The sequence below is a fragment of the Rhopalosiphum maidis genome, chromosome 2, assembly GCF_003676215.2.
Source record: "Rhopalosiphum maidis isolate BTI-1 chromosome 2, ASM367621v3, whole genome shotgun sequence".
Taxonomy (NCBI): domain Eukaryota; kingdom Metazoa; phylum Arthropoda; class Insecta; order Hemiptera; family Aphididae; genus Rhopalosiphum; species Rhopalosiphum maidis.
In genome coordinates, this window is record NC_040878.1 from 66950456 (window position 1) to 66965989 (window position 15534).

A 15534-nucleotide genomic window follows, 5' to 3' on the forward strand; every position below is an offset into this window, starting at 1 on the left:
AAAACGGCTCAGCTTAATTCGTACGCGTTATATCATTGTATTACTAAAAACAATACGTGTATATTATGTTTATTATACCGTATGGTATACAAGATGTAATATTAATAATATTAATTTTACGCGTTTTTATTATTGTATTATGTCCCTATATATGATTATTTTAGATATCCATATCTCCGTCTAAATGCATACAGTTTTATATTATAGTACTTATCTTATCTAATACGTAATACCTGTTACATATTATGATAATTTTAACAATATTTCTATCCATAGATAATTAATATGAAAAATTCGTAAATAAGTAATCAATTAATTACAATATATAATGTCAATAATGCATCGATTTTAATGATACAATATTAAATGTTTGCTACACGCTGTACTGCTGTAGTAGTGTAGTATAATAAATGGGTACGCAATAAGTACTAGAAGTAATACATAATTATAAATATTGGAAATTTGTACATTGACATTGTGGTTTTTTATGATAACGGATAACGATTTATGTTACTACCTTTGTATTTTTTAAACGTAATTACCTATAGGTGTTCTATGTCTCTATATCTAAAAGGTTTCAACTTCTAAATTTCTAATAATAACAAATTAAGTATTAACAATAATACTTATTTTTACATAAGTGCCTACATAGGTATAGTTATGTTTGTATAACAATACGGTTTACAATTACAAATGTCAATATTGAAAATCTAAAGACGATGAAAACAAATAAAATACAATATTAAGACATTTTTCATTTGATATATATATAATGGAATCCAAAACCACCCGAATTGAGTTGTAACTGTAAATACTTATATTGTTTGTAAAAAAAGAAATCATATAAACGCATAATGTCGTAATATATGAACAATAATAGACGTGCATATAAGTCATGACTGCATAAGAATGATTTTAATTCATCATTAAAAATGCATTTATTTTGTTTAATTGTTTCCCACGATGTTCAAATTATGAATTTAGTCGTTTGTATTGCATCGTTAAAATAACGAAGATGAGAAACTTTTATGTAAAGATAAGTTGTTTAAAATCCGCACAGTATAAAATGGATTTCATCGTTATTATATTTATTACTCTGTGAATAATGAAAACATTCTAAGCAATAGTCGTAAGAATAAAAATATGTAATTGCCTTAGGTAATGTATAGACATACGTCAAAAGTACCTACAACAAGAATTTAACTATAACATTTCAAATTAGTAAATGTCGCCTATAATGGGATTCGCGTGACAAAATATTCTTCGTGTCCTAATATTATATTATACTATAGTTGATTACTATATTAGTCTATAAAAGTAAAAATGTTATATATTTTTTTATTGTTATGGTAGATTGCTCGTAATGAATATTAGATTGATTTGAACATTACATATACATAATGTACTAATGTATTTATAATTATAACCAGGGCGGCAGGGTCCGGGACTTAAAATTGAAATTGAACAAAAATATTTAATCAAAATATCATTTTACATGAAAAGTAGGTACTAGACATAATTTGTAACTGTGCTAAAATAATAATATTGTAATAATTAAATATTACAAAAAATATTAAAACAAAATGATTGGGAAAAGTTTCTAACTAAAAAATAAGAAAAAATTAAAAATAATCTTTATATTATAAAAAAATCAAACTTCACTTTCGAGCATTTTGTCTATTGTTTATAAATTTTCCGAGGAATTTTCTAAAAAAACTATAAAAGTAAAAAAACTGGAAATAAGCAGCATCGTTTTAAAAAATCGTTGAAAAAATCAAAAAAACACGATATGTACTTATGTATTGCCGTATAGTAAAATGTTAACGGGTTAGAAAGATTAGTACGCCACACACTGAATTAGAATTATATTTTAGATTTGGATATGAAGCGATGAATATATTTTCAGTTCAAAATTAAAGCAACCTAGATAGAGATCTTGAAATCAGTCATTATCCTCGTAGAACAAAATAAATTATAATCTTACTAAAATAAAATTTGACGTAGACAAGGGCGTATTTGAGGGGGCGAAGGAGGCGTTTGCCCCCCCACCATCGCTCGTATTTTTTTCTATATAATACATTAATTAATAATTTATTTAAACAATTTTCCGTTTGATAAAGATCGTAAATTGTAATGATATATCATACTTAACACAATAAGAATTTTATGCCTATTTAGATAATCAGCTGTAAATTATTTTTAGTTTGTATAGAAGAAAAATTAATTTCGCCCCCCCCCTTCCCCGCCAAGGGTCTCAACATACATAAGTGAATATGTGATCGTGATGTTTATACCATTGAAAAATACTTAAATATAATAATCTATACCTACTATTTACTACTATTTTCGTAGTAAATCGTTTTTAGTTTTTCGCTGATAACCGAGAAAACTACTCAACCAATTTTTCTAAATTTTTGCACAGGGATTCCTGCCGCCGCCAATCCCCAAAAGGTTTTCGTTTTTATTTTATTCTTCACTATCCCATCTACTAATCTCCCTAAAATTGTATGGGTAAAAAAGACTTTTTTTGATTTACCTTGGTAAATAAATTATTTTGTTATTTTGGTAACATATCACATGTGTCAAAATATGTCTGGTTATACATTTTTGCTAACATTACTTATTAGAGACATCGTATTTATTATTACTAATAAACGTTGAAAAAATCTATTATTATTGTTGGAAATTGATTTAAAAATGATCTAGTAGATAATAACGTACAAGTTACATTAAATTATATATTAATATTTTGGTTGTGGGGGGGTTAAATAATCCCCTAAATAGACTCTTTGTCTTTTATTTTATCAATCATAATACTCAATGTGTAGATAACTCTGTAAGAGTGAAAAATACATATCGTTTGTGATTTCGTAACATACCTTTTTCTCAATGTCTGTGATAATGACGCTCGTGTTCAGTAGTTCGACCAAGATAATAGAATTTCCATTTAATTATTGAGCAGACGCCTACGCCGTCGTGATATAAATCACAGTGGTAGGTACATATTATTATATATTACTGTTATTAATGTTATTATTATTCTAATCTGTATACATTTGTATAACATTTCATACATTATATATTTATATTATATGGCTTCACGCTCTCTCCATACACTTACAAAACAATAATAATAATTCAGTGCAAATAAAAAAAAAAAGTACACGAAGTTCTATTATTCGTATAACATATAATTCTCGTAAATAAGGGATACTCTGCCCGTATGCAGCCGTATCTATTCATGTGTAATAATTATGACACTCGAACACGAATATTATTAACATTACAAAATTGTAGTAGTGTGTATAAATGAAAAGAAAACACGTACAAAAATAAAAGTATTTTTTAAACAGTTAAGTTTACACTAAGTTTGACCGGTAATCATCTTCGATGCGTTCTAAATGGGTGCTCAGGAATTCATCCACTGTATCGGTGTCCCATCGTTCAATTGCCAAAACCTAGAAATTAAATATTATGTTAGCGCAATAATTAATAAGTAGGTGCTTTAATAGAAATATGCTTATGTATAATATAATAAATTATAGTATTATGTAGTTGTTAATTTTTTATCTTCTAATATTAAAATTGTATATTATATATTTATACATAAATGTATAAGATGTATTAAAAATGTATACTTAAACATATGTATATATATTTTAATATAATATGCAGGGCCGGATTAACGTATAGGCAGTATAGGCAATTGCCTAGAGCGCTAAATTTTGAAAGGCGCCAAGCAGAATCTGTGTCAAGTCCTACATTTTATTTAAAAAAAAATAATTTTTTTACATTGAATTTTATTGAAAATTTATTAAAAAATGATTTAATTAAATGCTTAATAATTTTTTTTGTTTGCATAGAGATAAATAATAATAGGTTTATTTTTATCTGTATTTTCCATTTATTCATTATTGTGTATTTATATTTTGTGAGTTAACCATACAGTTTAAAATCGTTTATTTCCAAAAATGATTAGACAATAGCCGCCAGCCAGCAATGGGTATTGTCGAACGTAAGTTATAATAATTATCAAACAAGACAACATAATTATTTTAGTATGTTGTTTCCAGAATAGTGTATGTACAATAGTTTAGTACTAAGAAATAATGCATACATCAGGCATCAAAATACTTTTGATGGGTGTATTCCAATATTATTTAATCTACCTATCACTCAAGATATCAGAGACACTTGCAATGTTGTAGCCAAAAATTAGAATAATTTTAATATTTTACATGTCTTACAAATTTATAATGAATAGTTATATTATTAATCAAAATATTTGTTATAAATTTCTAATTTTTGATTTAGGTTTGTTTCAGATACTGAAAATGACTCAATTTTAACAGACGAATGCAACCATTTTGTAACTCTTTTGTCAAAGAAGATAGAATTTAACTAATTTAAGAATACTGAAATTTACTCAGTGCTACATATGTATTTATTTATAAATTATAATTTTGATGAGTTGTTCCCTATTGTATGTATAGTTTTTAGAATATATTTTTTAGCTGCATTGACAAAGTGTTCGGGTGAGAGATCATTTTCAGTTCTTAAAAGAGTAATGAACTATTTAAGATCAACCACTCTCAGCAATTGGTTAAATGCTTTAGCTTTATTAAACATTGAAAATAATATGTTGAATAATATAAATGTTATAAGTTTAAATGTTTAATAACTTCGCTGAAAAAAATTGTTAACAAGTTGATTTTTCAAATAAATTATCAAACTTTAACACAAATAAATGCTTCATTATACTTAATCTTATCTTAGATATACTATTATTCCTTTTACTATAACTGTTGTTATAATTTATTAACTTTAAATTCGTAGAACTTGCTTATTCCATAAGTGTTGTAACTAGGTAATGTACCTATTAATGTATATTTAATATATTATAATACCTATTGTGATATTTGTATATATAATTCTATAATATAATTAGTATAATATAATTGTTTATATATTGCATAATATTAATATATAGATACAATGGTTTTTATAATATGAGATTATAAACGTTAATGATTATTGGACAGAGTACAATACAATTTTAGGGTATAAGGGCGCACATAAAACCATTGCCTTGAGGCGCATTTTTCCTTAATCCGGCCCTGTATACATGTATATATTATCTCAATTCCGAATCTGTAGAAAAACTATGACTTAATACAGAGGTTCCCAACCTTTTTTAAATCGTGTGCCATGAGTCATTTTCTAAAAATCCGGATGCACCCTATGCCTTACATGACCTATAGACTAAAAATATATTTTAAATAATTTCGAGGCACCCTGGTTGGGAATCTCTGAAGTGACTTAACAGTTCGCGAATAACAGAATGACGAATGTCATGTCTCACATTAGTTAAATTAAACAATTTAAAGGTAAGTTTTAAATTATAATGGATTTATTATTAATGCATTATACATTTATACCTCTTGCACATTTCCACTGCTATCCATGAGTTTAATTAGTGGATCCAATCCACGTACATATCTGATCGTTAAGTTCGGGTACTTGTTGGGACGATCGCTTTTTATAAACGCTAAAACAATACACAATTATATAATTCGTACAGTACTTCGTATTAGTTATTACTTATTTATATTAGATAATAAATAATATTTGAACATAAACCATTAATAAAAATCAAATCTCTTTTAAAAAAAATATGTAGATTGGTATTTTGTTATGAATAACACCAAATCAATTGACTACATAATACAGTACTGACTTATATTCTATAGATAATCATTCACAAAACGAACCAACTACTCACCTTTATTGAATAGATATATATTATATTTGTGTGTTTATGAAATGTATTTAGTCGGGTACGCTTGATCAGAAGTAATAGTGGCTAAGTTGCCAAGTGACAAGCAATTGCCAAATATTAATAACTCATTATTAATGAATCACAAAGATCAATTTGATGTAGGTATATATGTAGTATAAGTAGTATGACGTATATAAACGTGATCCGTAGCCCGTAGGTGATTTCGTATATAATAATTCAAATAATCTATTACACATTTTAACGATAGTATTTTTGGATATACGTTTTTACAACAGTACAGTAAAAAAATAATTCACAAATAAATATATAAGATTTTTATTTAGATAAGCTTTTTGTACTATTATTAAAATATATATAAACCCAACATACAAATATATACAACTACAAAAGGTATCAATTATAGACCTGTTAACTAGTCGTTACGCTATGTACAAGTATTGCATATACATTTTATATTTTGCATTCATTATCAAACATTATGAATAAATAATATCGATTTTATATAACCCAACAAAATGTCGAGAGCGCTGACAGAACATTTTTGTTAAATAAAATTTGTTAAGATTTATTACAATATGGCAGTTGTAATGTACATGTGTAACAAATATAGGTATGCCGCATGCAAATTTTCTGCTGAAGGGCAGAGTGATGGCAGTGGCGAGGAGCACTATATTATTTATATTATAGTAAAGTTTGAAATCACGCACAAATAATAATATTACGTATAGTTATAACTTATGATTTGGCATATATTTACAAATAAAAAATTTACCTTATACCTATATTAATTTCTTCTAGCTTTGACCTATAATTATATCACAAAATAATAAATTATACATATTCGTAAATATAAAACAAGCACAATAAATTATAAGTACTTAGTAACCAAATGCCAATGATAAGAAGAGAATTGCCTAAAATTTAACATAACTAAAAGCCTGTACAAAATTTCCAAATTCTCATCTTCTAAAAATTAGCCAATCTACTCAACAAAATATGATTTTAATGTAACATATTGTAAATACTCTAAACAATTATAGGTATAACTAGTAATGAAGTAACTGTAGAATAGCATTTGCAGCCAATTTATTATGACCAATAAAAAAAAAAAAGACACTATGAAAATACACATAACTGACTCGGGGTAATAGTACAATGATATAGTATGTCTCATAAAAATTTCATAATATAAATATCCAATAAAATGTCACAATAAAAATGTTACAAGTAGTAAAATATTTCCGCAATTATCGATATAACTATCAGTTTTGGTTTTAGTTAGTAGGCCGTTAAGACCGTTTAGGCTGTAAGATTAGATTAAATTAAAATACCATAGACATGGTACTGTTAGGAACCCTTGCACATATTTTAGATGAGTAAGCATATTATACAATAATATAGTAGTGTAAGCAATATGTGTATTTTTTTTTGCAACTGCATCGCCAAGACGAGAACATAGAATAACCAACAGTTAGTCGTGGATAAGTAACCGATTCGAATAATACTGTGTTGTTAAAATATTCTTATAATAAAATAATTAATAAAATATTTTCTTAAAGTAAGACAGATTTTGTGTGGTGTTTTAAATACAATCCGTAAGTGAACGAACTCTTTTACAACATATATATACTTTTTGGCCTTAACCGAAAGAGTATATAACAGTAACTACAAAAATGAAGTTTATTGTACATATCAGTGTGCAAGCTGCAACTAAAGCAGAAATTTGCCATGTTATTCGAGTATATAATAAATAAAAAAAAAAAAATGGAAAAATTACTTAGGTTAAATTCTTTTATTTATAGAAAATAAAGAGTAAACAAAAATAAAAGTACATGGAAATGGGTAGAATATAAAATATAATAGGAAAAAAAATCGCAGTTGATTACATTTGTCTAAAAAAAATGTGGTTAATAGTTAATAGGTACTACTATCAGTATAAATAAATTAAGTTTTTAACTCAGATTAGACTATGTTATTATTACATATTGCTGAGTGATTTCCTCTAACCATATTTTTTACTTAAATAGATTGTAAATTAACAAATTTTAGTAATAAAAAAAAAAGCTTTTAATTTTAGATTATTCATAGCCATAACATAATAGGACACTTTCCGAGTATAACAAGATTAAAATGCACTATTCAACAAATTATAAAAATTAAAAGACCACATCCTCAAGGCCAAAAACCAGTAACTGAACTTCAAATACCAGATAATTACACAAAAATTACATTAATTAGTGCGCTTTTCATAAAATATAATAGCTCTGATACCAAGCAGTCAAAATATAACTCTAACACTAAACAAATACATATATAATAAATAGATTATACTTTTAGACTGTAATCATTTCAAACCATGAACAATATAAGAAACATAATTGCTGATAAATTAAAAACAAATCAAGACAGAGTTAAAAAAAAAAAGTTAGTTACCAATACTCAACAATGAAAATATAAGATATCCACATAATTATCAAGTTAACAAAAATTATAATCATTGATTCAAAATAAAACAATAAGAAATTTAACATTAAAAACATCGATTTAGACGACACAATGATCTTTGTTGAAACTAAATATTTCTATAAACCACAAACTTCTAAAAAAATGGTCATCGGTTTTATTAAGAGGAAAGGGGAAACGCTTAAGACAAAAAAGTTTGGGAACCGCCAGGTTAATTTGTAATATATTTTATATTTTTAACAATATTTAACATATATCATAGATGTGCATGCTATCTAACATATCTAACTTGTCATGTACTCATGTATAATCATAAAGTTTCATGTCACCAAATTATTTTTTTTTATTGCCTTACATCTTTACTAAATTTAAATTAATAATTGTTTGTTTCCAAAAAAATATATAATGGGCACATTTTATTGGAATATAATATTATGTTAAATTATATTTTTATAACTAAGTGTCTTGTTAAATTTTATACTAAAATCTTTTCATATTTCCCAGTAATTTATAATGACATAATATTCGATAATTACAACCATGTAGCATATCAAAATATAATTTCTTTTAATTTGTGAATGGCTAACCAGTAACCAAAGAAATTATACTTTGTCTGGATTTAATGCACTATTCGCCAATGGCCTTGTACAGTTACACCAATTAATATGACCATAATTATTTTATGGAAATCTTTTAATTTCTTACTTAATAAATTTGAAATACTAAATGTGTAAATAAATTGTGACCTTAAACAAAAATATTTACATTTATGATAACCTAAATCAATTTAAAAAGGAACTTTATTATATACCTTGTATTTGAGGATAAGCACCAAATTTACAAGTACAGACTTCCAATCTGGCTTTTGCATATACTTTAATAGATTTTTCTTCATCAATTTGACAACAATTCACACAGTGTTCTCTGTAATAAAATATAATTATTTTAATTTATTTTGTTTTAAATTTAAATTTTAATCCTAATCAAAATTAAGAAAGAAAATATTTTTAAGTATTAAGGTATATATTTTGTTATATAAATTATTTGTTTGATACTTTAATTTTAAAGCATATCCTATCATATTTTATTGTTCATAAAATAGAATATAAAAGTTTATATTTTATATGATTTTTAATTTTAACTAATTTAAAATTACATATTATATAGTTTATTATGTTATTATTTATTAACATAATATTTTATACCTTAATGATGTCAGTTGAAACTTTTTAAGTTGATCACAAGATGAACACAAAAGATTTGCTTTATTGAAACCCAATAATGAACATTCATTAGTCGTATAATCTGCATTGCATCCATTTCCCTGATATAAAAACAAATTAATGTGGTTAGTTATTTAAAAAAATTATAAATAATAAGACATACTAATAACATTAATAGTGGAAATATTAAAAATTTGATCTGCATATTGGAAATAGCTTTTAAGTAGATATTAAATATTTTAAAATAAATTGTCTCAAAACAGTGAATTTATCAAAATAAGCAAATATGCTGTAAAAATTTTATAACGAATTCAATGTTTTAAATGTACAGCGAATTTATATTTAATTTATTATTGTACTACATAGTAAAAATATTTAAAAATTAAGAATTTATATTCAATTAATTTACATTGTGTTTTGATTACGTTATGGTTATCATTTGCTATCAGAGTCAAACCGGGTTCATAATCTATCGTGTCGTATACCTTTTATCGTATTCTGATTGGCTGTAATAACCGTGGTATGTTTACTCATAAAGGTATTACTCTATGGCTTTATTTAAAAAACATTGTAAACATAATAAATAATAATTATTATTTACCTATACCCATTATAGTATCCGAACGGCGAATATTTCAAAAGCAAATATATCGAGCTCAACTTTTGGACGTAACACGACAAACGACAGAGCTGGAAACCATGATTTAAGATACTAAATAAATAATAATATCGTAATATACTAATATGCTAATTCTAAACTAATACTACCATATTTAAGATCATCTGTATCGTGCCGTTGTATAGAAATAACTATATAATATGTTAATTCGATACAAGAACATCAAGAACTATTATACATGACACACGTATTTTAAACTAGTATTTTTACATTTTATTAAATTTAAAGAAAAAATATATTTAAAAAAAATGTATAGTAAATATAGTTTATAATGTGCAGATTGTGCTATATGCTTATATTCGTTTATAATAATAATATTATACTCGCATACCAATAGTTTTCAAAAACCCCTCCAAAATAATTACAAGCTTGTGAACATGACAAAAAATGTGTCATGCCTGTGATATGTTGAATAGCATTCACTACCGCCTACCAGTAGTCCCAGAAGACAAAACATTTTAAAAATTATTATCTAACTGGCAAGACTACCTACTACTTGTTCTGTGCTACTAACTATTAAATTAAATTAATCAAAAATAATTAAATTAGTTAATAGTTTGATTAATATATTATATAAATATAATAACTGGTATTTTATTATTAAGTATGCCAAAATCACGAATGTTTGTGTTCACAATAGAATAATAATAAAGAATCAAAATTAAGATTACATACTCTTTGATAAATAACCTCAAACATTTAGTAATTCCCTTCAACCCCTCGCCAGCCTAAGTATTGTAAATATAATGATTAGAATTATCAAACTACATATTTTTTCTTGTTGGTAATTATTCCATTTGGCATTTTGAAGTTTCCTTTTTACGTGGATTTTTTGGACCATAAGAGTATAAACTTCACTTTGCGGATAGAAGTAAAAGGTAATTTTTAAGAATACTAACCAGTAATCATTTATTAATTTCATTTTTTATGAATATATCTTAATCATAAAGATATTGAATTATTGTATTATAATTAATGCCAGAAAACTATAACCACGTGGCTTATTATGTTTTTAACTCGTTTATTACAAACAAAATTTTTTTTTATTTTGCTAATTTACTATAATTATTGATTTATAGCAAAATGCAAATCTTCGTGAAGACTTTGACGGGGAAAACGATCACTCTCGAAGTAGAGTCATCGGATTCAATTGAAAATGTTAAATCCAAAATTCAAGATAAAGAAGGTAAATACTACAATATTATATAATTTTAAGGTATTATAACTATTATGATTTCGGTACTAGTCGAATTCGATTGCTCAAAATGTATCTGCTCAACACGAAATTCTTCTATCTTTCATTTTTATCATTACTGATATTACCATTGAATTCCACTATTAGTTATTAAGTATAAATACATGAAAATTGAAGTATTTCAAAATTCATCGTTATTAATATGTTGATGAAATTTTATACCTTTGTACATATTTTTGCGATTTCATTTGATAAAAAATACAGTGTGTGTTTTTAGTGTTTTCATTAACTTGTCTGTTTTATACACGTGCATTATAATTGTTTATCATTTTAATAAATGCTAAACCCCTGTATGTGCTGTTTCTATCTTATATATTTCTAACATAAATTTGGTTTTGTTGAACACAAATTAACTTAAAGTTTTACATTAGTAAATAGAATTACCATAGCTATTTGAATTTTTCTATACCAGTGTTTTTCATATGAATAATTTTTATGATATTCGTATGTCTGCTTAGGATTGTATTGTTTAATGAATGTATATATATATTATATATTTTATTTTTAATAGGATAACTTTAAGTAATAAGCTATTTCAAATAAATTTTGATCAGAAGTAGATTTATAACGCACAAATGCATTGCTGATTTACATTATAAATAGGTTTTATACTAAATTTTTTAAAATAATGAAATCAATGTTAAAAATTATTTTTTATTAAGAAAATTAAAATTTCAATATATAATTAATAAATGTTGTACCCTTTCAAACACCACTCCATGCATTCGGATAGAGTTAATTGTAATTGTTTACAACTCAACTTTTTCCAACATTTTATTGAGAAAAGTTATCCAGGGATGGGCAAGATACAAAAGTCAGTATCGCGATACTAGATACTCGATACTTACATTTTAAATATTTAGATACTTGATACATTAGGAAAAATTAGGTAAGTTGTGAATTTAAACAAATGCATTTATCTTAAAATGCCAAATATTAATTAAGTATAAATGTATTTTAATAAATCAATTATTAAATTACATGAATAAATAATAATGAAAATAAATTGTAGATATATCATATTCTTATTACTTTTAAAAATACTAATTTTTCAATTTGACAATTTATTCCTGGTAGGATTATGAATAAATCTTGCCAGGGATATACAGATAAAACTTAATATGGCTAATAGGTTGAAAAATTATTTTGTACAAGTTGTACTCCAATTAAATTATGGATTTATAAATTTAATTTTTTAAAGTAATGAGTATTTTCCGATAAAATTATTTTATGAAATACTCGATACATTGACTAAAAATGTATCTTGATACAGGATACTTAATACTTCATATAATTGTATCAAGATACAAGATATATTTGTATCAAAGATACTGCCAACCCTACCTATATCCTTTAGACTATAGATAAGTATGGTTATTGGTTAAATAAGTTTTTCCCAAGGCCTCGCAAACAGTAGCACTGGCCCTGGATATAATCTTCCAAAAATGTATCGTTACTAAATTGTTATATCATATTATCGACAACATTTGTTATTAGTACTTAATAAGAATTGTGACTTCACTTGTTCCCCAGTATCTTACAATTTAATGTGTAACTGATAACTCATTTGTGATGTAAATGTTGAAGTAATTTTATTATTTTTTAAATTGCAAACAATTATACTTACATTTTAACTTATAAATCATTGTTTGAATACCAAAAACTATTAAAAATAAAGGTATATTTGTTATTTATGAAAATTAACTAATTTTAAATATCAATACTATTTCTGTAATTTATGTCTTATACTCTTATTTCGTATTTATAAAAAGGGCTCACTCGTAAATATACATCAAATCATTGATGACTTAATTAAATAGATTGTAATTGAAAATAATTTTGAATACTTTTCATGGCCCAAATATATTATTTTATTATAAATTCAAAAAATAAATTTAGGTATTCCTCCGGATCAGCAACGTTTGATATTTGCCGGCAAACAACTTGAAGATGGGCGCACTCTGTCAGATTACAACATTCAAAAAGAATCTACCCTTCACTTGGTTCTTAGATTGAGAGGAGGTGCTAAGAAACGTAAGAAGAAGAATTATTCTACACCCAAAAAGATCAAGCACAAGAAAAGGAAGATTAAGTTAGCTGTGTTGAAATTTTACAAAGTATAAACTTTTCATTTATAAATATTAGGTATATGTTTTAATCTTTTATCATTTTAGGTTGATGAAAACGGTAAAGTTATCCGTTTGAAGAAAGAATGTACTTCTGAAAATTGTGGTCCCGGTGTGTTCATGGCTGACATGCCAAATAGGCATTACTGTGGCAAATGCTCAGCTACTGTACCTAAGTAGAGATGACATTTGTATATTTTAATACTTAATATATAATTAAAAAAAAAAAAAATTGTTTTAGTATTTATTATCCATTTTGAATACATCTCTTTATCCAGTATAATAACTTATAAATCAGATTTTCATATACTAATAATTGTTAAATAATTTTAAGTCTTAATTTTTTTATGATTTATTTGTCATGTGCTTGTGAACAAATTCAGTACCCGGTGTATTTTAACAATAATTATATGTGTAGTTATCTTAAATATTAGAGTGAGTTTACCTATCATCAAAATTAAAGACTCAAACATTATCAATGATATAGTATTGGATTATTTTTGATATTTTAATTTTTAAGTTTGATATGAATATTTTCAATTTGTAATAATTCACATCCTCTTTAAAAACACATTAAAATATTGAAAAAATACGAAGCTTCACCACTAACAAAAAGTTAGTGTGAACTCACTTTAGTAATAAAGATAACAAACCATGCAGGTATTGTGTCCTCTTAACTATAATAATAATTAAATTAAATCAAAGTACGATATATTTGAGATCAACTATCTATAAGATAGCTTTTAATATTTTTGATACTTTAATTATTATTACTACTAGGGGGCGCTTAGAGTCTATTAGCCTCAACTATATTTTTTTACATCACATTCAGTAGCATTTCAACATTATTTGCAAAGTATGAAGAGCTTAAGCACCCTCCATTTTTATTAAAATTGAGCCTATGACATGGATTTAGACAATATAAATCAAGCATATGCAGGGTATGCAACAATTATCAGTGTGAATACTATTTTAAAAAAATTACCCTTAATAATTATATATTTATATCTTAATATCCTATCGCAACATTACTTTATTAAAATAATTTCCCCATTAAACTAATAATACAATAGTTGTTATTAGTAAAATACTAATCTGATTAGGTTAATATTAATATAATTTCTTTATTATAATTATAATGTTTACATATTTTTGATGCAAGTAATTAAGACTAAGAATTTATTACAGACTCCGAATACATGGTCTTCTGAAATAAGCGTTCTACTAGTTGTTGCCGATACTGGGATTTTCATTTTTTATTTCTTGTTTTAGTATATATCAGCCATCGGGGGTGACAAATTATGGCTTGCATCTTATCGTAAGATACAAAAATTTTTAATATGAATTTATGTAATTTAAAAAAGTATGATATTTAAATATGTATTTTTTTGAAGCCTGGATTATACATTGTTAAAGCAGTCCTTAACAATTTAAAGAAATTTATTATTAGTAACAATATTGTGTATATAGAAGAATAGAACTGATTTTTAAGGCAGACTGACTCAATCAGTTGAAATATTATACTTATTATTTTAAATTAATAAAACATGCACAATATTTTTAAGTTATGTATAAAATAATTTTACTGAAATGAATGCACCCTCTCATAAAACTTAGAACCCCTATATAATGCCTGGTTATTATTTTGCTCCCAGACCCAACTTTTGAAGTTATACCCCACTGCGTAAAACCTATTTATTATCAAGTGTTCGTCGAAGCCGTTAAACTCAAATCATAAAAGAAAATTACCGTGATACAATAAAGGTCATTCCAATTGCCCAGTCTGATGCAAGAGCCAAGAGTAGGTAGTTGACAGATGCGGTCATTTTAGCATTTAGCATAGAAGAAGGCTAATAGGTGCCTACAAAAAAAGCTACTAAATTGTTAGTGTGTCAAGCAGTTTTGTTGGCAGTAGATGATCTACTTCAGACATCCAGCTGGGATGAAATTGAAAATTTATATAAACAGAGAAGTGGTTACGAATCGGA

At 25.4% G+C, this 15534-nt stretch overlaps 2 protein-coding genes across 2 annotated transcripts; one reads left to right on the plus strand and one right to left on the minus strand.

Annotated features, from left to right (window-relative positions):
• Positions 1–3150: 3150 nt before the first annotated feature.
• Positions 3151–9826, minus strand: LOC113554083 (selenoprotein F). The gene is made up of 5 exons (XM_026957770.1): positions 9650–9826; positions 9469–9587; positions 9075–9187; positions 5439–5548; positions 3151–3458 (listed from the first exon to the last, which is right to left on the minus strand). Exons 1-5 carry the CDS (start codon positions 9689–9691, stop codon positions 3360–3362), a joined length of 483 nt encoding a protein of 160 aa, XP_026813571.1. The 5' UTR covers positions 9692–9826; the 3' UTR covers positions 3151–3359.
• Positions 9827–10883: 1057 nt separating this feature from the next.
• On the plus strand, positions 10884–13778 carry LOC113554084 (ubiquitin-like). Its single transcript, XM_026957771.1, has 4 exons — positions 10884–11043; positions 11245–11351; positions 13320–13537; positions 13595–13778. Exons 2-4 carry the CDS (start codon positions 11249–11251, stop codon positions 13724–13726), a joined length of 453 nt encoding a protein of 150 aa, XP_026813572.1. The 5' UTR covers positions 10884–11043; positions 11245–11248; the 3' UTR covers positions 13727–13778.
• The last annotated feature ends 1756 nt before the right edge of the window (positions 13779–15534 follow it).

Excerpts from the sequence above, each read along its gene's own strand:
- LOC113554083 (XM_026957770.1), bottom strand. The coding sequence starts at position 9,691 with ATGCAGATCAAATTTTTAATATTTCCACTATTAATGTTATTA. Across the intron at positions 9,188-9,468 it reads TTTCAACTGACATCATTAAG|AGAACACTGTGTGAATTGTT; the intron begins GTATAAAATATT and ends ATTTTATTACAG. Across the intron at positions 5,549-9,074 it reads TGCTTATCCTCAAATACAAG|CGTTTATAAAAAGCGATCGT; the intron begins GTATATAATAAA and ends GTATTGTTTTAG.
- LOC113554084 (XM_026957771.1), top strand. The coding sequence starts at position 11,249 with ATGCAAATCTTCGTGAAGACTTTGACGGGGAAAACGATCACTCTCGAA. Across the intron at positions 11,352-13,319 it reads CAAAATTCAAGATAAAGAAG|GTATTCCTCCGGATCAGCAA; the intron begins GTAAATACTACA and ends AAATAAATTTAG. Across the intron at positions 13,538-13,594 it reads CTGTGTTGAAATTTTACAAA|GTTGATGAAAACGGTAAAGT; the intron begins GTATAAACTTTT and ends TTATCATTTTAG.